Source organism: Mus caroli, unplaced genomic scaffold (genome assembly GCF_978045245.1).
Source record: "Mus caroli unplaced genomic scaffold, Mus_caroli_1 scaffold_7, whole genome shotgun sequence".
Taxonomy (NCBI): Eukaryota; Metazoa; Chordata; class Mammalia; order Rodentia; family Muridae; genus Mus; species Mus caroli.
This window is the reverse complement of record NW_028227262.1, coordinates 26,664,779-26,688,169: the sequence shown is the minus strand read 5'-3', so window position 1 is coordinate 26,688,169 and position 23,391 is coordinate 26,664,779. Positions and strand designations below refer to the sequence as shown.

Genomic DNA, 23,391 nt, shown 5'->3' with positions numbered 1-23,391 from the left:
TTATGATTTCTAATTAGTCTACTTTTAGGATTCCTTTCTTGCAAACTATCATAATAAAATAATACACTATTCTTTTCCAAGAGACCTTAACATACATTATTCTTCTTCATCAACAAAGAATAGCCTTCCTGGTCTTTTAGGATTCCATTTTTCTAGAAGAAAAAAGATATTCTCATTTTCTGGCACTTGTGAAAATCTTTGTGGAAAATATAACCAGCAACAGGGTCTAACTGCAGAAACCAAAGGGATCTTAGATGGAAAGAATACATCCACAGAGTGACTTATCATCATACATTCGCAAGTGTGTGTAAAAGTATATGTGTGTGAGTGTGTGTTTGAGTGGGGGGGGAGAATTGTGTGTGTGTGTTTGTGTGTTTGAGTGTGTGTGTATGAGTGTATGTGTGTGAGTGTGTGTTTGAGTGTGGGGGGAGGTAGTGGGGGGGGGAGTATGTATGCCAGCATGTTTGTGTATGGCAAAGGACAATATCAGCCATCAGCCCTCCTGTTCCTTACATACTTGTTTTAGATATGAAGTCTCTTACTGGTTAAGCAGATGCTGATGGTGAGCCAGCATGCTTGACAGACACAGACATTTTAATGCCCTCTCCAGACGATATTGTTTTGCAATCTATTTATATTAATAGTAAAGGCCATGTATTATAAAATATGGAAAAATCCCACAGGCTATATCAGGAATTACTGCCAGGCCTTGAAAAAGACAAGATTCAAACTATTAAGATGACTCCTTCTGTCCATTTCTTTGGTCTGTAGTTACACAGGCAGCCGGCCAGCCTCCAACATGGTGATTGCTGATGTGAAGATGCTATCTGGTTTCATCCCATTGAAACCAACAGTGAAAAAGGTAAACAGAGATGAGATGTTTGGATTCTCTGTATCCGCAGATTAGGAGCCTGCCAACACCATCAGAATTATGTCAACCCATCCATGTCAAAGCAATGTTAGCACTAATTTAACACACTTGGCTGGTGTTAAAATGCTGATATAGGTATGGATGGTGATAGCAGCCAGCACAAGAAACATAAAAAAGGTCTCTGAATTCATTGAGTCCACAATCTAGCTGACAATAACTTTTAAAGTGTAATGATCCTGGTCAGTAGTGATTCAGGGGAAAATATTATTAAATGTTACAATTGTAGGTGTAGTTTTAAATGTTAGAAGAACTATGAAAATTAACAACAAGCTAAAGTCGATAGCAGAGCACAGAGAATATTGGGTAAGTACTACCAAATGGGTGACTATTTTTATGTTCAAATAAAGTCAAAAATACCTACTACTACATCATATCATATACAGTTGGGCCTTTAGTAGAGTAGCATTCACAATTTTCAAGATATATTTTCATTCTTATTGGAAAAGTTTCTTCCCATTCATTTAAATGAATTCAATAACATCACCTTTCTAACACCTTCACTTCTACAGTTCATTTGCCTCTCTCACTCCCCCTCCAAGGTCTTTCCTTTTTCATTAACATGGGGGTTTTCTCTCATTTTCAGCTTGAAAGATTAGAGCACGTGAGCAGAACAGAAGTGAGCAACAACAATGTCTTATTATATTTGGATCAGGTACGATTCCTTCCTGCCTCCCTAAACATGTTGAGGTTGACAGTCCTTGATCTATGTGGGTCAGGTGAGGATCCTTCCCACCTTCCTATAGATGCCGAGGTGAGGTTTCTCTAATAATGAGTCTATGTGGGAAGCACATAGGAGAAGAGAGGGAATTCTAAAGGATCCCTTTAAAATTACAGGCTCGATACCTCACACTACATGATATTTTGATTTCTTTTTCTCTGGCCGGGACACATGAATCAGCAGTTAAGGGCATATACTGCTCTTGCAGAAGACAAGAATTCAGTTCCCAGAATCAATACCAACTCACAACTGCCTGTAACTCCTGTCCAGGGGATCTGATTCCTTCTTCTATGATCCATCAGTACACACACAAGCACACACACATAATAATAATAATAATAATAATAATAGTAGTAATTGTTATTATTATAACAAAATAAAATCTTTTAATATTATTTCTTCATTGCTAGCTTTCCTGGAACCTTACATAGGATCTCAAGTCAGCAAATGAAAGTGTTTACTGACTCTTAAAATGGACAAAGTCAAATGTCATACATTAAGGAGGAATATGGACTTTTGGAATGGTTTGATAGACTGGAAAAGCTTCTTATACACCCAGGAGCCTCTACTTCAGTTTCCCCAGTCCCCAGTCTGAAATTCATATCACCATATCACCATCAACATAGGTTGGCAGTTAAAGAAGACCTTGACAATGAGGTTAACTGCTATCCAATGAAAAACTGAAGAAAAACACTGGTCCCTCTCATGAGTCTGGATTGTTTTCCTCTCTTTCCTAGGTGACCAATCAGACACTAGCCTTCTCCTTCATCATTCAACAAGACATCCCAGTAACGAACCTGCAGCCTGCCATTGTGAAAGTCTATGACTACTATGAGACAGGTGAGCAAGAGATGGTGATGGACCCTTGTGGTATTGATTTATTTACAGTTCCTCACTATGTAGACCAGGATGGCACAAAATCTCAGACCTCTTGATTCAGAGTCCCAAATGCTGACATTTCAGGAATATGGCATCATACCCACTGTTAAAAGCAATTTTTTTTAACCACTGACCCATTATGTAGGTAAGACAACCATTTATAAAATTTGAGTTTATTCATCTACTGAAGCCTTATTCCTGTTTGTCCAAGCAACCATGTGGGATCAAACATGTTCACATAACCCAAGGGATCAAACATTTTACAAAATTAGGCCACTAGGTTGAAAGGCACACAACACTTCCTATTAAGACAGCAATGGGAAGATGAGAAATTGTACAAATACTTACAGAAGGAATAAAAAGATGAGAGAGAACTGTAGTCTGTGTGCCCAGTGGTGACAAAAGATATACAGCAAAGCCAGAGCTGGGGAATTAAAGGGGGGGATTTCTTATCAAGTGAAGAGATATACCAAATGTTTCAGACTAGAATAATTCAAGAAATATTGATGAAAAAACAGAAACATAGCACAGAATCTGAAAGGATGTATGTGTAAAATGACCCCAGCTGTGACTCTACTCAAATACTGTAGAAGAAGCACACTTGGATTTTCTCCACAGGGTAAATGATTCCAGTATTGGTATATGTTTGATTCTTTATTCCGTGAGAGGCTGGCACAATACTGTGCCTGTGGAGGTCTGAGGGCCATTGAGGTAAATGTGTTCTCTCCTTCTGCCATGTGGATCCTGAAGACTGAACTCACTAAGGTCATAAGGCATGTCAGCAAGCACTCTTGCCCACAGCCATCTTGCTATCCCAGGGTAAAAGTATCAACCAGTAGCTTCAAGGGAAGAAATTCCCTTGTTTGGTTTGTCTGATGTCCCCAGAGAGATGACTTTTAAGCAATCATCCAGGTTCTGATTGAGGAAAGCAGTCAGTCCTAACACATCACCCTCCACAAACTCCTCTCTCAAAAACTCCCATTCTCAAGGTTGAATCCCATGTCTTTCAGATGAAGTGGCTTTTGCTGAATACAGCAGTCCCTGCAGCTCAGGTGAGCACCCAGCATGCCTACCCCAAGCCTTACTCTGAACTCCTTCCCCTCAACACTACCCCGAACTTTTCTTAGATGACCACAGACAATTCTCACTGGCTGGAAATGCAGAAAGGTGCACATTTGGATTGGCATTCCACATCGGGAGAATCCTCCAACTTCCTTACCAAAGTGTATGGTAGCTTATAGCAGAAAATCTGAAGGAAACCATTCTCCATCACTGCCAGTTTGCTTTCCTGCAGAGACGCCTGCTATCTGTGTCCAGTTAGATTATACTCATCATATGTGTTGTTTTCTTCTCTCCCCATACACAGACAAACAAAATGTTTGAAACTCCTATTTGTGGAGAAGGCATTGCTGAAGTCCCCAGACCCGGGAACCTTCAAGATGGTGATTTGTGTTTGTCTCTGAAATACAAATACTGAACAAGCTTGATAAATAAATGCCTAGTTCTCAAGAGTCTCTATCTGTCATTATTTCTTCACTTAATCCAAATTTACTCCATGTTCAGTTAGTGTTTGCCTGATAGCCTCACATTCGTGATGCCAGAAATGATATTTAAACAGACAAGCATGCATTGTGAACATGTGGAACACTTTACAACTTCTTCAAGAAGACAGAGCTCCAAACATGAAGCTTAACACCGTGGCAACCTTACTTCCATAAGGAAATCATGATGGGTTCATTAGTGAAGCAAGACTATACTGCAAGCAAGAAACGGTGATTCAGGCACGCATTCACAGCATTTCTAGAGGATGAGGCAGGAGAATCAAAAATTCAAAAGTGACCCAGGCTACTTTGCAAGTGCCAAGTGAGCCTGGGCTTCATAACAATACTATCTCTCAAAAAAATCAAAAGGCAGGGATTATGGCTTGATGGTAAAATACTTGACCATTTTCAAGTCTGTGGATTCAATTTCTAACACAGGGGGAAAATGGTGGATGTAATGCATCCAGGTAAAAACACTTTTTACAAATTAAAAAAAAAAAAAAAGAGGCTTTTAGTGCCAGGAAAATGCCTATCCTGACTGGCCGACAGAGTGCCATGTTGAAGACAGCAATGATAAATCTATTAAGTTATGTCCCCAGTGGGCTCAGGTGTTTGAGCAGTTGGTTGGTCCCAAGCTGGTGCTGTTCTGCGAGGGTCTAACATTTTTGGAATTTGGATCCTAGCTGGTAAAAGGGGTGAAGCTTAAGAATTTCAGCCCAGTCAAATTCTGTTGGCTTCTTGACCTATGAAGTGTGAGGAATCCATTTCCCAAGCTTTTGCATCTTTGAACATAAACATTCCTAGCCACTATGCTTCCCCCACCATGACAGGCTGTGTTGCCTGGACTTGGGAACCGTCAGCTGAGGATTAGGTGTTTACACACATGAGCCTATGGAGATATTTGAGATTCAAACCCTATCAGTTAGTTAGCCTGTTATTCTGGAGCCTGTGGCACAGCAGCATGTCATTGGGAGGGAATCCACTCATTTAAGGACAAGAATTCAAGAGAGAGAAAGGAGAGGACAGAGTCCCACAATCCCCTCTGTGACCTATCTGTTGCCCTTTGGCCAGCCCCTTTTAAAAGTTCTACCACCTACCAGTGACACCACAGGCTGAGGGCGAAACCTTGAACACAAGTACCTAGTTATAAAGGCTGTAGTTGTTATTGTGACCTTTTCAGCGGCTCCTCCTCACTGGCTTACTGTGTTCCTTTGGTGACTATGAGGTAAGAGTTTGACTTATGTTGCTTTGGTTTACTGTATCCTGTGGCCTCCGTGCTCACTCAACCCAGAACCTAAAGGAGCAATCAATCGATCAAAATGAAACTTTCCCTTTCTAAGTTGATTGTGGCAGACACATGATCCAGTAAAAAAAAAAAAAAAAAAAAGGCTGTCCTAGGAGAAGCAAGAGGGTAGTGTTTATTCATGCCACTCTGAGACTGGGGAAATGAGTTGAGGCTCATTCATCTTTATCGCAACTGTGTAATCACGTGTGGTTTTGGAGGGCAACAAATGGGGAACAGAGGGGTGGTGGGAAGATTACATCTCATGGAAACGTTGGAAGACTGGTTATAAATATATTCGACTTCTTCTGAATATTTGTTATTTAATTTTTAGGGAAAAGTCAAAATTGTTTCAGCCAATTGTGGGGCAGTGAGCTGTGCACAGACAGCCTGGTCCTTAGTCGAGCACAGGCCTTGAACCCCGGTGATCCTAAGGGACAGCCGGTGTTAGGCCATGCACTCTGGGCCCCTGGCTCCCGTTGCAGCTACAGCCTCCCACAGTCCTGCCCCCCACCCCCAGAGAGATGTGTGGCCATCAGTCACTTAGGCAATGCCCCAAGCTCCTGGTTTTCTGTCTGTACTCCACCCCCACAGTTACCTGGCAACTGCCAGGTATGCTCCACCCCATAGTTACCTGGCAAAAACCAGGTAGACCCAGCCCACTATAAAAGGGACTGCTTGCCCCCTCCTCCCTCTCTTACTCTCTTACCCTTCTTCTCTTACTCTCCTCTTGCCCTCCTTTTCCCTCACCCTCCTGTTTCCTCTCCCTTCTGTTCCCTCTCCCTCCCCCTCCCCTCACATGGCCATGGCAGGCCTCTACTTCTCTACTCTTCTCCCTCTCTCTGCCTTTCTACAATAAACACCTTAAAACCATGGACTGCCTCCTCTCATCAGGACCCACCATGTAGGAGCAATGGAGCATGTCTTCAGAGAGAGATTCCCTGTGCTCCAGGCAGGGCCTCCACCAAGCCAAGCTGCCTGCTGAACAAGCCACCAGGTAAGACAAGGACTCTCATCCTCACAGTAACTTGCCAGAGCTCTCTCCTCCTACCCTTTTCCCCTCAGCCCCAGGCCAGAGTCCTCCCATGGGCGCTACTCTGTACTCAGCTCTTCCAATGCACCCAGCAGCATTTCTCATGTCCAAGATTGAGAACCTGAAGTCCCTGGCCTCCGTGAAACCCAGGGACGCCAGAATTCACTCTTCCAAGGCACCCAGAGGCGTCTGTAGTGCCCGAGAGTCTGAGCCTAACTCTGGTAGGTCTGTGGGGACCTCAGACTGCACCTTCCCCTGAGTGGGGTCCCACAGCTTCTCACAACCCAATGCCCTCCCGGTGCTGACATTGGGGTGCTCACAGTCAAAAGTTTGCGCATCCTGCCTTGACCAGCAGCCCTAGCCCCGAGTGAGGACCCCATTTTACCCCTCTAACATCTCCCTATGCTGAAGCATCGAGCTTCCCTCCTCTCCCACTGATGTCAGATAAGGCCATCCTCTGCTACATGTGTGTCTGGAATCCTGGCTTCCTCCATGTGTACTTTTTGGTTTAGTCCTTGGGAGTTCTGCGTGGTCCAGTTAACTGATATTGCTCTTCCTATTGGGTTGCAATCCTCCTTCAGCTCCTTCAGTCCTTCCCCTAGCTCTTCCACTGGGTTCCCTGTGATCAGTCTGATGGTTGGCTGTGAGTATCTGCATCTGTATTGGTCAGGTGCTGGTAGAACTTCTCAGGGACAGCCATATCAGGCTCCTGTCAGCAAGCACTTCTTGGCATCAGCAATCGTGTGGGGGTTTGGTGTGTGCAGATGGGTTGGTTCCCTAGGTGGGGCAGTCTCTTATTTTGAAGTGGAATTGGGAATAGTAGACTCTTCAAATTAGGTTAGGTGGAGATTAGTGGGATTTTTAAAGCATAAATGCTATTATGAGAGACAGATGACATGTGCTGGATGTGTGTCTCATATTCTGTGTGCTGCTGTTTGTTATTTAATGTGTGCATGTTTACTCCTATTCTGCTCAGAAGTAGCTGGAACCTCTTGCCCCCTGCCCTCCAAGTACAGTAAGGATTCAAGTTTTACAATGGTTTTCGCTTTTGTTAGAGGTAGGTGTATACTTCAAAATAGTAGTTTAAAATCTAGTACAGTAAATGTATTTCTTCCATCAAAATATAACAAATATAAATAGAAAAATATATGATTATCCCCCTAATGGTTTGTGTAGATAATACATATATGATAGCTAAATAAAGTTCTAGATATGTATGTATCCAGATTACCACATGGTGGCAGCGAAAGTTAAAAATCTAAGTACTCTCATTTCATTAAAACCATGTTTAAAAAAAAATAAGAAATTGGGGACATACTCCAATGGGTGGCCCTATACCCCATGCAGACAGGCAGCTCTAATTGGACTCAGTACATGACAAAGGAGGAAGAGGAGAAAGATGAAGTCAGGAGAGGAGCATGGGGTGGGCAAGATGACCAAAGAATAAATAAAATGGTCAAAGGAAGAGAGATGCTCTCTTCTCAGACATAAGAAAAAGGTTAAACTTATAAATAAACATACATACATACATACATACATACATACATACATACATACACGCACACAAACAGAAAGAAGTTTCAAAACACACTACTGAGCTGTGGAAATAGAGCCAGGCAGCTGCAATCAACAGATTCTCCATAAGCCTCCAAAAGCACGCACTGAAGAAACTGTGTTGGCAAGTGGTGCTGGGAAAACTGGATACCCATACCTACAAGACTCAAACTCAGTCCCTATCCCTGACCCTATTAAAAAAAAATCAATCATAATTGCTTAAGTTCCTTAATGTAAGATTTTAACTTTTAAACATCTATAAGAAAATACAGGGAAATGGAGATTTTTAATAGGACTCTAATATCTCAGGAAATAATATCAGAAATTGGCAAGTATGATTCCATGCAGTGAAAAAGCTACTGAATAGCAAAGAAACAACTACTAACAGGGTGAAGAAATAGATCAGGGAATGAGAGACAATCTTTTCCAGTTACTCATCTGGCAGGAAATGATTTTCATGGGAAAAAAGCAGAGTGTGTTTGTGTGTGTGTGTGTGTGTGTGTGTGTGTGTGTGTGTGTGTGTGTACTATATCTGTACTATAGAAAGAAAATACATAAATCTGGAAAATATAAAATCTATGGCCCTGTGGCATATGCCCCTAATCCCAGCTCTCAGGCACAAGTTGGGGCTATCCTGGGCTACGTAGTAAGTTCATGGTCCACTTAAGCTACATAATGGGCCTGCTTTATTTTTATTTTTTTAAGAAAGAAAGAAAGAAAGGAAGGAAGGAAGGAAGGAAGGAAGGAAGGAAGGAAGGAAGGAAGGAAGGAAGGAATAGAGAGAGAGAGAAAGAGAACTCAAAAAATAAATACCCAAGTATCAATCATTGCCATTAATAAACACATAAGTTAACAGAAAAATTTTCATTCAAAATGTGAAAAAATGTTCATCCTCTTTACCCATCAATGAAACAGAAATGAAAAGTAGACTGAGGTGTTAACTCTCCCGGGCTTTGTGGCTACTGTTAAAACATAAAAGCAATAGATGTTGGTTGAGAATGCTGTTGTTGAGAATGTAACCAGACGGTCACTATGGCAATAAGTATTGAAAACAGAATATGGTCCATCCAGACACATCAGTTGTCTTAGGTAGGGTTTCTGTTGCTGTGATGAAAACCGTGACCAAAAATAAGTTGCAGAGGAAAGGGTTTATTCAGCTCACACATCCACATCTTCCACATCGCTATCATAACCAAAGGAAGTCAGGACAGGAACTCAAGCAAGGCTGGAACCTGGAGACAGGAGCTGATGCAGAGGCAATGAAGGGATGCTGCTTACTGTCTTGCTCCACGTGGCTCACTCACCCTGCTTTCTTATACAACCCAGGACCACCAGCCTAGTAATGGCACCACCCACGATAGGCTAAGCCCTCCCACATCAATCACCACTTAAGAAAATACCCTACAACCAGATCTTATGAAGGCCTTTCCTCATTTTAGGTTCTCTCCTCTCATATGACTCAGATGACTCTAGCTCATGTCAAGTTGACATAAAACTACCCAGCACATCACTTCTTTAACCCAAAAGAATCAAAGTCAACCAGCCATGTAGAAATAACTGCATCCTAGTTCATCACAGAACTCGCAGTCAAGCACAGAATCATTCAAGCGCCCATCAGCAGATGGAGGGATCTCTACAAGTAGTGTGTATCTATACACTGGAGTTGGATTCATCCATTATAAAAGTTAAATTATACCACTTGCCTGCAGTTTAATGGAATTTTATCATCATATAAGAAAAAGAACCCAGGCTTGCAAAGACAAACATCACGTTTTCTCTCATATGTGGATTTTAGAGAAATGGGGGGGGGGGGGGAGTCATGAAAGAAAAAGGTAGACCAGAGAGTGGAAAGGGAAAGAAAAAAGAAGAAAGTGGATGTGAGAGAGGATAACAGAAGGCAAATATGATAAGAGACTAAATGTGTTAAGGAAATATCTAAATAAAACACTACTGGAGGGGCTGGAGAGATGGCTCAGTGGTTAAGAACACTGACTGCTCTTCCAGAGGTCCTGAGTTCAATTCCTAACAACTACATGGTGGCTCACAACCATCTTCAATGGGATCCAATGCCTTCTCCTGGTGTGTCTGAAGACAGCTACAGTGTACTCATATACAGAAAATAAATAATTTTTAAAAACACACTCTACTGAAAACCTCAAATGGTGCCAATAATTTAAACAAAAGAAATAGCAATTCTGTATGAAAAATCAAGTTTACCAATTTAATTCTGATACATACATAGAAAAAATTAACAGGAATATTCTAGGAAGGAAATGTTCAGGGCACTTTTATTGCATCTCAAACTATATCATGATTCCGTCACTCGCCCTGTGGACTAGGTAACTGAAGAAGCACACGGCTCAATGGAACAACAGACAGTGATCAACAGTTCTACCTGCAGGAAACATGGTACATGATGTAGGTAAGGTTTCAAATTACTTCTAGAAGAAAGTATATTAATTCATCAGTGCTATAGGGACAGTTACACAGCCTTGAGGGAAATAGTCAAGTTACAGCCTATATCATATCTTTCACCTAAAGTCATTCCAAACATTTTAAATATTTAACATATTAAAGCAGGAAAAAATAAAAATTCTCTATGAGAAAATATGGGAAATATGTTTTCTATATTCTTAAATGTAAAAGGAACGGTTTGGATTCTAAAAACTCAGAACTCACAAAAGAAATAACTATGAACTTGGCAGGTGAAAAATTTCTTACAGCTGAGGAAAAATTGTAACACATGCTAACTAGGAGAAGAGCAAACCAAGATATGTTCAGCTTGCATCGGGCTCAAATGACTTACTTACATAGATAGGTAGGTATGTAGGCAGGCAGGCAGGCAGGCAGACAGACAGACAGACAGACAGACAGACAGATGGTTAGCCATGCACAGTGTCAGAAGGGCACCACAAGTTCAAAACCAGCCTGTACTATATGACGAGAGCCAATGTACCTTGATCATGTGAATTTTATTAAACCAAGTCTCACTGTGTCCCAGGGTGGCCCTTAATGCTCAAGTAACTCTTAACTTTCAACTGGGAGAACAAGATCATACCATTTGACTGGTTAGCCCATTAGGAAAAGTATGTTTTTAAAGATAAAGGCTGTGAACTGTATATCACAGAATAGAAATACAAACAGCTCTTCAGTGTGTGAAAAGATACTATCATTCTTTTAAAAAGAGATGCAAATTAAAATCACGAGAGAAACCATTTTTTACTTCTTTAGCTAAGATACAACAGTTGATTAAAAACTGTGTTGTTTTGGCCTACAAGATCAGGCCTACCAATACCAGTGAAGGAAGGGGAAGAACATGGAGACCTACTCCATACCTCTGAGCTACAGCCTATTGATAGGTTCTGGGAGGAGGGGCTTGCTGGCTAGTTGGCAAATACCCAGATAGAAAGGAACAGTTTCTTGGGCACATTTTCCTGGGTGATACCCAAAGGTCATTAAGACTAGAACATAGACATTTGGTCCCTGGGCACAACAACTAGTCCCTATAGAACTAGCAAAGGGGTAGGGAGTGCCTTATTCTGAGCTGCGTACCATGAAATTTTTATTTTCATTACCAACGGGATCTTTTAAATCTTGTAAAAGGATTACAAAGAAATCCCAAGATTAGAGATTTCAGCCACTAGATCTGAAAAGAAAAATATCCCTGCATACAAGGCCTTTCTCTTGAGGTTCATTGGCAGTAATTTCTCTTGCCTGTTTGCAGAACTGAAGAAGAAGAAGAAGAAGAAGAAGAAGAAGAAGAAGAAGAAGAAGAAGAAGAAGAAGAAGAAGAAGAAGAAGAAGAAGAAGAAGAAGAAGAAGAAGAAGAGGAGGAGGAGGAGGAGGAGGAGGAGGAGGAGGAGGAGGAGGAGGAGGAGGAAGAAGAGGAAGAAGAAGAGGAAGAAGAAGAGGAGGAGAAGGGGCAGGCATATGGCATCCATGAAGAGCTGAGAGGGAATAACTGTCTGATGTAAGAGGCATGCTCCTTGATCTCTTCTACCATGGAGGTACCATAGAGGGTCTATCCCCATCCCCTAGTCATCAGTGCCTATCCAGGGAAACGCACAGTCCTAACCCTGACACAATCAAATTAAGTCTATCATATAGGGTGCAAATTGTGTCACAGTGCGTGCATGTAGTGCCACTATACAGGAGGGAGGCAGTATAGTCCTGAGTTCCACACTACTGTGGGCTACATCAGCAAGACTGTCTCGAAAAAAATCTTAAAGGGAATATGGTATTCAAAGGGGCTGAGGTAAAGAAAGTGTGACATGACTGATCCATTATTAGAGGAAGGCTTGCACTGTGAATAAGAGAGAGAAAATATCCAGAGAAAATTCCCCATTCTGAGAGAATCCAGTCAGATTGGAATGAAAATCAGACTGGGCACAGGCAGGGCTAGGGAAGCAGCAGAGCAGGAGAGAGCATAGTGAGGAAGGAGTTAGAGAGACAGCAAGAGGCTAGCAAGATCTAGAGTGTGAATCATAAGAACAGTGAGTAACTGAGAGAGGGAGCCCTCGAGCTGGAGGGAGGCTAGAGGAGGAGCTGAGAAAGGCTGCCATGCTAGGATGCAGACTTCGAAATGTATAACTGGTCTTTGTGATACCAAGGGAGCCCGGAGGCCAGTGTGTGCTTTGATATACTGATAGTCACCATCGGTATATATGAATTGCAGAGCCATATGTCCGTTCTGCCAGAGGTAAGGGAAAGGACTCCTCTTGGGGGACAGAAAACCTCCTACAGAATGCTGGCTTTTCTCTATCTACCAGAAATCCTTCTATAGTCCAGCTTGCGCTCATTTCTGGTTACATGAGCTGCCTGAGACCTGACAAATCTAAAGTTTCACAATGAAGCATACACAAATAAAAATTTAAGGGAATGAAAATTGTAAGAAATTCAAGTAAATAGAATACTCGAAGAGCAGATGGAAGGTAGATGATTTCAGACTCCGCTAACTGGAACTTTGCTCTGGGTCTCCTGGGTTATGAGTCATTCATGAGCTTTGCACGCCAAGTTCTTCCGGCTGTGGAGCCCACCGGACATCATAGAAGTGACCAGGCACCAGCTGGGTGACATTCCCTTCAGCTAGGTTTCTGACCTGAACAAGAGAGCAGAGAGAGGGCCAATCCAGACACATAATCCGACCAGAGCTTCTTACCAAAAGAGGGTGGGGTATGGGGTCTTCTAGATGCCACTGAAAAGAGCAGTTGAATCCCAAAGGTCTGGGCCGGCAGGAGGGCAGGATTCTCTTCAGTGTTGTCCAGGAAAACCACAGACAAGTGCTCTCAAATCCTATCTCCATGTCACGCCTTCCACATCCACCAGAGGGCATGATCACTCCCCACCGGGTCCGAGAGCAGTGCCCTCAGCTCCAGATGCCAACAAATCCTCTGAAGAGTTGCACGCACACACACACACACACACACCCCGCACCACCACCACCACCCCATCCCCCACCCCCCACCGCCCACCCCCACCCCCGCCCGTAGTCCAAGAATAACTCATGAAGCCGCAGTGGTTGTCCACGGGTACCCAAAGATGGTAACACGCTGAGATCTGACAACTGGAGTTGTGAGGACTCAGACAGGAAATCTGGCTCATGTGCTCTGCGGCCTCACTGAGAGATCCAGTAAGCTATTAGCCTCCTGTGGAGTCTATATCTCTTTATTTAGGCTGGATGCCTGAAACATCCAGGCTTCCATGACAATCTGGGACTCGAAGAGAACTCCCTCCTTTGGCCATGGCCATGGCTAGGTGACAGGTGCTGGGACTCTCACTACATGAATATCCCTAGTCTCTGAGATTTGACCTCATACCTGTCTCTCTGTGATAAGGTTTCAGGGCTCACTCTCAGTGAATTACATCCACATGCATCGACACACCTGTTCCATCCCTCGGAAAAGCAGACAAGTTTTCTGTGGTTCTCTTCTGCCTTCTTGCCCTATTGGTGTGTGACTGATGTTTTCAAACATGGTGAACAGGTTTTTGAGGCTGCTGCTGGCAAAAACAAAAACAAAAGCTATTTTACAATAATTCTATTCATAAGACAGCAAGTCTTTTTTTTTTTACAAATTGGTAATTTTAATGTATATAAATAACAATATGTCTTCAGCATCCTTCAGGACCCTGATAATTACAATATCTAACCATCATTTCTCTGTTGCACACTTTTCCATCTCATCTTAACTTTTCTTTTCTTTTTTAATGTTTTATTATTATGCATTAATGTTAAGTACTAATGGGTTTCGTTATAGCATTTTTTATAAGTGTATATAACGTATTTCAGTGATAGCCACACAACTCTGTTACTCTTTCCTGTCCCCATCCCACTCCCACTAATACCTTCTCCTTTCCTATTAGTGTGTCCTACCCCCAACCCACCCTGGTATTTGTATATGTGAGTGTGTATCTGTCTGTCTGTCTGTCTGTGTGTCCATCTGTCTGCCTGTCTATGTCTGTGTGTGTGTGTGTGTGTGTGTGTGTGTGAGTGTGTGTGTGTTCCGATTACTGTTAAGCTGCTAGTGTGTGCTCTCTCCAGTTTCTTTTTGGAGGCACTCAGAACTGAGTTTTCTCTTAGCAATGCTTTCACTGTGTCCCATGCCTTCATTTTCATTAGATTCTAAAAAGTCTTTAATTTCTTTCTTCATTTCTTCCTTCACCGAGTTACCATTGAGGAGAGCATTGTTCATCTTCCACGTGTATGTGGGCTTTCTGGGTTTTGTTGTTGTTGTTGTTGTTGGAATTTAAGAACAGTCTTAGTCCATGGTGATCTGATAGGACTGTGGCTTGTCCCTCCTGCAAGCCTGTGTGTCAGTACTCCTGGGAGACCAGTTCTCTCAGGAAGAAATTCAGGTATGGAGAGCTGTGGCACAGGGTCAGTTCTGGGGTGCAGACAGAAACCGAAAGGATCCTGTCCCAGGCCGTTCCTTAATTCCTGTGTCCTAATAGGTCTGGGTGGGTCCCTCTTGGGCCAGGAATTTGAGTAGAAGTGGTGGTCTTACCTATGCTCGCAGGCGAGTCCCCACTCCTGGGAGACCAGCTCTCTCCAGGCAGTATTTGAGTATGGAGTGCTGTGGCACAGGATCAGCTCTGAGCATAGACCAGAGGCAGTTTTACTAGGAGAATTTTACAGAGAGAGAGTTTAAAGAGAGAATAAGCTAGACTCAGGCAAAGACAGAAGGAGACAGAGAATGAGAAGGAGCCAGAATATTAGAACAAATTGCTAGAGTTAGCTTGAGGCCAAGCAGAGCAGTTCACTGAGAAGTGGAAAGAAGCCAGTTTGAATCAGTCAGCTTGGAGAGGAGTTTGAGCCAGAACAGCTGAGTTGAACCAGCCAGCCAGAGCTCAGAAAGAACTAGAAAAGGTGAGCTTATTCAGCAATAGGTGTCAGAAGCTGAAAACATTCTAGGCCTAGGTAAGATTGTAAAGAGTCTAGAAGCTCCTAGGACTAGGCCTAGGTCAGCAGACACACACACACATACATACATACATACATACATACATACATACATACATACATAAATGTAATAATAAATGCAAAGAAACATATTTCAGATATAACACATGATGATAAACCAGAGGAGGCCACTGAAGGGCACTATTTGGGGAAAGAGAAAACAAGCTAAAATGGGGGAAGGGTACCTAGGAGAGGAGGAGGAGACGACTGAATGAAAATAAAGATTAATTTGCAGATTGCACTTTCTAATTCATTGAAGAATTGAGTTGGAATTTTGATGGGGATTGCGTTGAATCTGTAGATTGCTTTTGGCAAGATAGCCATTTTGACAATGTTGATCCTGCCAATCCATGAGCATGGGAGATCTTTCCATCTTCTGAGATCTTCTATAATTTCTTTCTTCAGAGACTTGAAGTTTTTATTATACAGATCTTTCACTTCCTTAGTTAGAGTCACGCCAAGATATTTTATATTATTTGTGACTATTGAGAAGGGTGTTGTTTCCCTAATTTCTTTCTCAGCCTGTTTATTCTTTGTGTAGAGAAAGGCCATTGATTTGTTTGAGTTAATTTTATATCCAGCTACTTCACCGAAGCTGTTTATCAGGTTTAGGAGTTCTCTGGTGGAATTTTTAGGGTCACTTATATATACTATCATATCATCTGCAAAAAGTGATATTTTGACTTCATCTTTTCCAATTTGTATCCCTTTGATCTCCTTTTGTTGTCGAATTGCTCTGGCTAGGACTTCAAGTACAATGTTGAATAGGTATGGAGAAAGTGGACAGCCTTGTCTAGTCACTGATCTTAGAGGGACTGCTTCAAGCTTCTCACCATTTACTTTGATGTTGGCTACTGGTTTGCTGTAGATTGCTTTTATCATGTTTAGGTATGGGCCTTGAATTCCTGATCTTTCCAAGACTTTTATCATGAATGGGTGTTGGATCTTGTCAAATGCTTTTTCCGCATCTAACGAGATGATCATGTGGTTTTTGTCTTTGAGTTTGTTTATATACTGGATTACGTTGATGGATTTCCGTATATTGAACCATCCCTGCATCCCTGGGATGAAACCTACTTGGTCAGGATGGATGATTGTTTTGATGTGTTCTTGGATTCGGTTAGCAAGAACTTTATTGAGGATTTTTGCATCGATATTCATAAGGGAAATTGGTCTGAAGTTCTCTATCTTTGTTGGGTCTTTTTGTGGTTTAGGTATCAGAGTAATTGTGGCTTCATAGAATGAGTTGGGTAGAGTACCTTCCGTTCATCTGGAATAACAAAAAACCTAGGATAGCAAAAACTCTTCTCAAGGATAAAAGAACCTCTGGTGGAATCACCATGCCGGACCTAAAGCTTTACTACAGAGCAATTGTGATAAAAACTGCATGGTACTGGTATAGTGACAGACAAGTAGACCAATGGAATAGAATTGAAGACCCAGAAATGAAGCCACACACCTATGGTCACTTGATCTTCGACAAGGGAGCTAAAACCATCCAGTGGAAGAAAGACAGCATTTTCAACAAATGGTGCTGGCACAACTGGTTGTTATCATGTAGAAGAATGCGAATTGATCCATTCCTATCTCCTTGTACTAAGGTCAAATCTAAGTGGATCAAGGAACTTCACATAAAACCAGAGACACTGAAACTTATAGAGGAGAAAGTGGGGAAAAGCCTTGAAGATATGGGCACACGGGAAAAATTCTTGAATAGAACAGCAATGGCTTGTGCTGTAAGATCGAGAATTGACAAGTGGGACCTCATGAAACTGCAAAGCTTCTGCAAGGCAAAAGACACCATCAATAAGACAAAAAAACCACCAACAGATTGGGAAAGGATCTTTACCTATCCTAAATCAGATATGGGACTAATATCCAATATATATAAAGAACTCAAGAAGGTGGACTCCAGAAAATCAAATAACCCCATTAAAAAATGGGGCTCAGAACTGAACAAAGAATTCTCACCTGAGGAATACCGAATGGCAGAGAAGCACCTGAAAAAAATGTTCAACATCCTTAATCATCAGGGAAATGCAAATCAAAACAACCCTGAGATTCCACCTCACACCAGTCAGAATGGCTAAGATCAAAAATTCAGGTGACAGCAGATGCTGGCGAGGATGTGGAGAAAGAGGAACATTCCTCCATTGTTGGTGGGATTGCAAGCTTGTACAACCACTCTGGAAATCAGTCTGGCGGTTCCTCAGAAAATTGGACATAGTACTACCAGAGGATCCAGCAATACCTCTCCTGGGCATATATCCAGAAGATGTCCCAACCGGTAAGAAGGACACATGCTCCACTATGTTCATAGCAGCCCTATTTATAATAGCCAGAAGCTGGAAAGAACCCAGATGCCCCTCAACAGAGGAATGGATACAGAAAATATGGTACATTTACACAATGGAGTACTACTCAGCTATTAAAAAGAATGAATTTATGAAATTCCTAGCCAAATGGATGAACCTGGAGGGCATCATCTTGAGTGAGGTAACACAATCACAAAGGAACTCACACAATATGTATTCACTGATAAGTGGATATTAGCCCAAAACTTAGGATACCCAAGATATAAGATACAATTTGCTAAACGCATAAAACTCAAGAAGAATGAAGACCAAAGTGTGGACACTGTGCCCCTTCTTAGAATTGGGAACAAAACACCCATGGAAGGAGTTACAGAGACAAAGTTTGGAGCTGTGATGAAAGGATGGACCATCTAGAGACTGCCATATCCAAGGATCCATCCCATAATCAGCTTGCAAACGCTGACACCATTGCATACACTAGCAAGATTTTGCTGAAAGGACCCAGATATAGCTGTCTCTTGTGAGACTATGCCGGGGCCTAGCAAACACAGAAGTGGATGCTCACAGTCAGCTAGTGGATGGATCACAGGGCTCCCAATGGAGAAGCTAGAGAAAGTACCCAAGGAGTTAAAGGGATCTGCAACCCTATAGGGGGAACAACATGATGAACTAACCAGTACCCCGGAGCTCTTGACTCTAGCTTCATATGTATCGAAAGATGGCCTAGTCGGCCATCACTGGAAAGAGAGGCCCATTGGACTTGCAAACTTTATATGCCCCAATACAGGGGAATGCCAGGGCCAAAAGAATGGGAATGGGTGGGTAAGGAAGTGGGGGGGGGTTGTATGGGGGACTTTTGGGATAGCATTGGAAATGTAATTGAGGAAAATACGTAATAAAAAAAATAGCTAGTGGAAAAATAAACTTAATGTCTTTTGCTTTAAAAAAAAAAAAAGAAAATAAAGATTAATGACCCATGTAGGTGGTGCATGCCTATAATTCTAGCAGAGGCATGCATATCTTTGCGTTCCAGACCAGCCTGATCTACAGAATGAGTTCAGGACAGCCAGAGCTACACAAAGAAACCATGTCTCCCAAAACCAAATGACAACAACAACAAAAAAAGCCATGATGGAATCCATCACTTTATGTGTTAACCTTAGAATGTAATCTTAAAAGAAATGGTGTAGGAAATGATTTTACTTCATGTTCTACAGGCAAAGATTTTCTGGTCCAGCATACCTCTCCCTCCCAGCCTCCTGCTGTTGGAGTTTGTTGTCCACTTCTGTCTCTTTCAAGCTCTTAAAAATCTTTTTCCCCTTTCTCTAAACCACCCTGTAAGCGATCTACCTCCACACTCCACCATCACTACCATCTGACTTATCTGTTAAGACAACCAAGGTGACGGGGGGGGGGGGGGGGGGGGGGCACTGCCCAAGGTCGGCCATTGTGCACACAGAACCCGCTGCCTTTGCTGGCTGTGACCACTGCTCAGTGACACCATCTCTGAGCAGATGTCTATCTTTTCCTGATCTAGTTATCCCCACCACCCCCTCCTTTGTTCTGGGTAAGTGGTTTTATAATTCATTTTGCTGAGAAGATAAATTCACTAGGCAAGAAGAGTATGTGCTCTCTTTCCAATCATTCGGTCTTCTCTGTCATCATGAAAATGGCTGCTTCCTCTACGCAGATCCTTCCCTGGCTGTCTGTTGGGACTCACAAAGCAGGGAATGGTCTTCCTCTGGCATGAACTTTCAATGTCCTTTTAACTGAATTTTTCACCTCGAGTCATAGTGTGTCTTGGTCTTTCTCATGCACAGTTGACCTCACCTATGACTACTCAGATATTATCTCCTTCCTTCCTGTCACAAGCTTTTTCGTGAGTCTTTTCTGCTTCCTTGCCTCTCTTCCATCTGCCAGCTCACCAAAACTGCACATCTGCCAACATCACACCAATAAAGAGTATCTATTGAACGATGGGCTCCCCAATGTCAAATTCATTAAGTTCTCCTTCATTAATCTACCTTACAGCTCATTAACATTTCGTGCTAATGGTTTCTCCCTGTGCTCTGAAAACCGCTCCTCCCATGACTTCCTAGACTTGACTGAACACTCACCCCGTGTGCCAGAGCAAAAGTCTTCTCTGTTGTGTCCAGCCAGCAGATCACAGCCTGGGTTCTAGCCTGGAAAGGCATTTGGGGAACCTGGAAGAGAAGAGGGGCTAGGCGACGAGAGAAAGAACGGAGCCAAGTCAAAAGCAACTCTGATCAAAGCTCAATTTTACTATATCAGCACGCAGTTATAAAGGAGAGGAAGGGAGGCCCCCGATTCCCGCCAAATAGTCCTGGGGACCAATAGCAAGGCAGCAGGTTCCAGCAGTGGGCGTGGCAGAACGATTAAGCCGGCAAGCTCCATCCAGGTGTAAACAGTAGAACCCTAAGGCTGGGGGAGGGGAGGCTACACTTCTCCATCCTCTTCCCTTCTGTCTCCATCTCAGTACTAACATGGAAACACAGACTTTATCATCATCAATGCTTTGCTTCAAAGAGATGACTGCCAGCATAAAAATTGTGTATTAGTCAGGGTTCTCTGGAGAACTATGGAGTTTGTGTGTGTGTGTGTGTGTGTGTGTGTGTGTGTGTGTGTGTGTGTGTGTGTGTGTTTATCTGGATCCTGAAGAAGTAGGCTTCAGTGTCAGTGAAGGAATGGATGTGCTAGCAATGTGAGAGCAAGCAGGAAAAAAACAAAATCTTCCTTCTTCCATGTCCATATATAAGGTTCCACCAGAGTGTGCGGTCAGATTAAAAGTGTCATCCCACCTCAAGATCCAGATCAGAGGTATGTCTTCCTGCCTCAAAGATCTGGACTAGAAGAGATTTAAACCCACCTCAAACCAAGTAGAAAATCTCTCACAAGTGAGCCTTCCATCTCTGGATGATAGTTCATTCCAGATATAGTCAAATGGACAACCAAGAATAGCTGTCACAAAGTGTCTGTGCAGGCTCTGATGCAAAAGGCCTGACACATCTCCATCTAGTAAAAACTCACCACTGCCCTTCAAGAACAGAGCCACGACTAAAATCCAGGTGAATGTAAGGAGGCTGTGGCTTCCATTACCCTTGCCTTGTGTACTGACTAGTTTTGTGTCAACTTGACACAGCTAGAGTTATCACAGAGAAAGGAACTTCAGCTGAGGAAATGCCTCCATGAGATACAACTGTAAGGCATTTTCTCAATTAGTGATCAAGGGGGAAAGGCCCCTTGTGGGTGGGACCATCTCTGGGCTGGTAGTCTTGGTTCTATAAGAGAGCAGGCTGAGCAAGCCAGGGGAAGCAAGCCAGTAAAGAACATCCCTCCATGGCGTCTGCATCAGCTCCTGCTTCCTGACCTGTTTGAGTTCCAGTCCTGACTTCCTTGGTGATAAACAGGTGGAATTGTAAGCTGAAAAAACCCTTTCCTCCCTAACTTGGTTCTTGGTCATGATGTTTGTGCAGGAATAGAAACCCTGACTAAGACACCTTGTAAGGGTATAAATAGGTGATTTGATTCACAGTGCTGGGAAGTTTAAATTGATAGGAACATTGGAAGAATCTAACCAAACTTCAAGTATATATTCTCTGATATATTCATATGAAAAGAAAAGGATATCTAACTAAAATCTACAGGAAAGAGTGTAGGGCCTAGAACAGCTAAGACTTTTACTTTAAGAAAGTGATAGATGTCCTGATTTGCAGATTGTTAAAACTATTATAAATAATATATTTTTTAAACGATCATAAATAACTGAGACAAAAGAGAAATGCAGAAATTTACCTTTTTTTTTTCACTTATTTTAAACAAAGACACTAAGGGAAGTCACCAAAAAAGTGGCTACTTCAACAAATAGTGTTGAGGGCTGAGGAGATGGCCGTTGGTAAAATGGCTGATGTACAAGCATGGGGACCTGAGTTCATTCCTAGAACCCATGGGAAAAGCCAGCAGAGTAGTATATACCTGCAACTCCAGCAATGGAGGGAGATGGGCAGAGACAGAAAGACCCTTGCATCTCATTGACCAGGAAAATTGATGAACATCACACTCAAGAGAGACCCTGCCTTGAAAAGAAAGCTGGAGGGCAGTCAAAAAAAAGAGACCCGATGCCTACCTCTGGCCTACACACGCCTGCACACCTATGTGCATATGCAACCACATGTACACATACACATACCTACTGTCTGAGTTACTTAGCTGCTATGACAAAATACCACAACTAAGGCAACCTATACAAGAAATCATGTGAGAGGGAGGTAGAGCAGGTCTTTAATCCCAGCACTGGGGGACAAAGATGGGTGAATCTCTGTGAGTTTGAGACCAGCCTGGTTTTCATAGTGAGTTACAGGACAGCCAGGGCAACCCAGATAGACCCTGCCTCAATTTTTTAAATATTTTTTATTGCATATTTTCCTCAGTTACATTTCCAATGATATCCCAAAAGTCCCCCATACCCTCCCCCACCCCCCCTACCCACCCACTCCCACTTTTTGGCCCTGGCGTTCCCCTGTACTGGGGCATATAAAGTTTGTAAGTCCAATGGGCCTCTCTTTCCAGTGATGGCCGACTAGGCCATCTTTTGATACATATGCAGCTAGAGTCAAGAGCTCCGGGGTACTGGTTAGTTAGTTCATCATGTTGTTCCACCTATAGGGTTGCAGATCCCTTTAGCTCCTTGGGTATTTTCTCTAGCTCCTCCATTGGGGGCCCTGTGATCCATCCAATAACTGACTGTGAGCTTCCACTTATGTGTTTGCTACAGCCTCAAATTTTAATTTATTTATTTGTAAAAAAGAGAGTATTTGATTTGGGGCTTAGAATTTTAAAATTTAGAATTTTAGAATTTTAAAGGGATCATAATGGTGGGAAGCATAGAAGCAGGCAGGCATGATGATGAAGCCACAGCTGAGAGATCACATCTTAAGACTCAACCATGAGGCAGAAAGAGCTAAGTGGACCTGGAATTTGAAACCTCAAAGCCCACCATGAGTGACACGTTTCCTCCAACCACACCGCTCCTCCTAGTCCTTCCCAAACAGTTCTACAAACTGGAGACCAACTATTCAACTACATGAGCCTATGGGGACTATTCTCACTCAAAGAGCCACACCTACACTAACAAGTAGATATGTCATATGCACAGGACAACACATGCAAAATAAATAATAAATAAATAAAAATGGTGCTGACATAACTGACCATCTATAAGAAAACAATTTGACTTCAACACATTCTTAGAGAATGTATTATATGTATTATTATACGCTGAAGCTAAAACAGATCACAGACTTAAATGCAAAACCTAAAACTATTTTTAAAGTGAGAAGAAAACAGAAAGGTAATCTTTGTGAAATTAGATCAGGCAAAGATTTTAGACACTGTAAGAAAGGCACAAAAGCTGACAGAGAAACAGAATAAAGCATGTCTCTCTCAGAAACAAACTTTCACACACAATGTTTCTGTGGTTTAAATTCAGAAATCCCATAAACCATGCCAAAAAAAGAAAGAAAGAAAAATCGATCTTGCAGAAGATTCTTCATAGACACTAGCTGCGTATTATCTGATTCCATTCTGAGATTATCTACCCAGAAGCAACAGTTACAGGTTGATGGCCCAATCCCACCAGGAAACCCCCAGTACCTGATGCCAGTT

The 23,391-nt window shown here is 42.4% G+C and overlaps 1 protein-coding gene and 1 long non-coding RNA gene across 4 annotated transcripts in view; one reads left to right on the top strand and one right to left on the bottom strand.

Moving 5' to 3' along the window:
* Positions 1–4,039, top strand: part of LOC110295777 (murinoglobulin-1) — a 53,368-nt gene extending 49,329 nt beyond the window's left edge. Inside the window, exons 32-36 of one of the 2 annotated variants that reach the window (XM_085839973.1) lie at positions 772–862; positions 1,515–1,583; positions 2,387–2,489; positions 3,539–3,580; positions 3,895–4,039. In XM_085839973.1, coding sequence (XP_085696099.1) covers positions 772–862; positions 1,515–1,583; positions 2,387–2,489; positions 3,539–3,580; positions 3,895–3,911 — 322 coding nt within the window. In that variant the 3' untranslated portion in view covers positions 3,912–4,039. Of the gene's footprint in view, positions 1–771; positions 863–1,514; positions 1,584–2,386; positions 2,490–3,538; positions 3,849–3,894 lie in introns of those variants that run through there. The other variant, XM_085839972.1, reaches the window with a different exon arrangement.
* A 7,744-nt stretch (positions 4,040–11,783) lies between these two features.
* Positions 11,784–22,163, bottom strand: LOC110296255 (uncharacterized). 2 transcript variants are annotated; one of them, XR_015047567.1, is made up of 4 exons: positions 21,703–22,163; positions 19,827–19,930; positions 13,755–13,935; positions 11,784–13,036 (listed from the first exon to the last, which is right to left on the bottom strand). It is a non-coding gene; the product is annotated as an uncharacterized LOC110296255 (long non-coding RNA). The 2 variants fall into 2 exon arrangements; XR_015047568.1 differs by having other exon boundaries at positions 13,821–13,935.
* Positions 22,164–23,391: the final 1,228 nt, after the last annotated feature.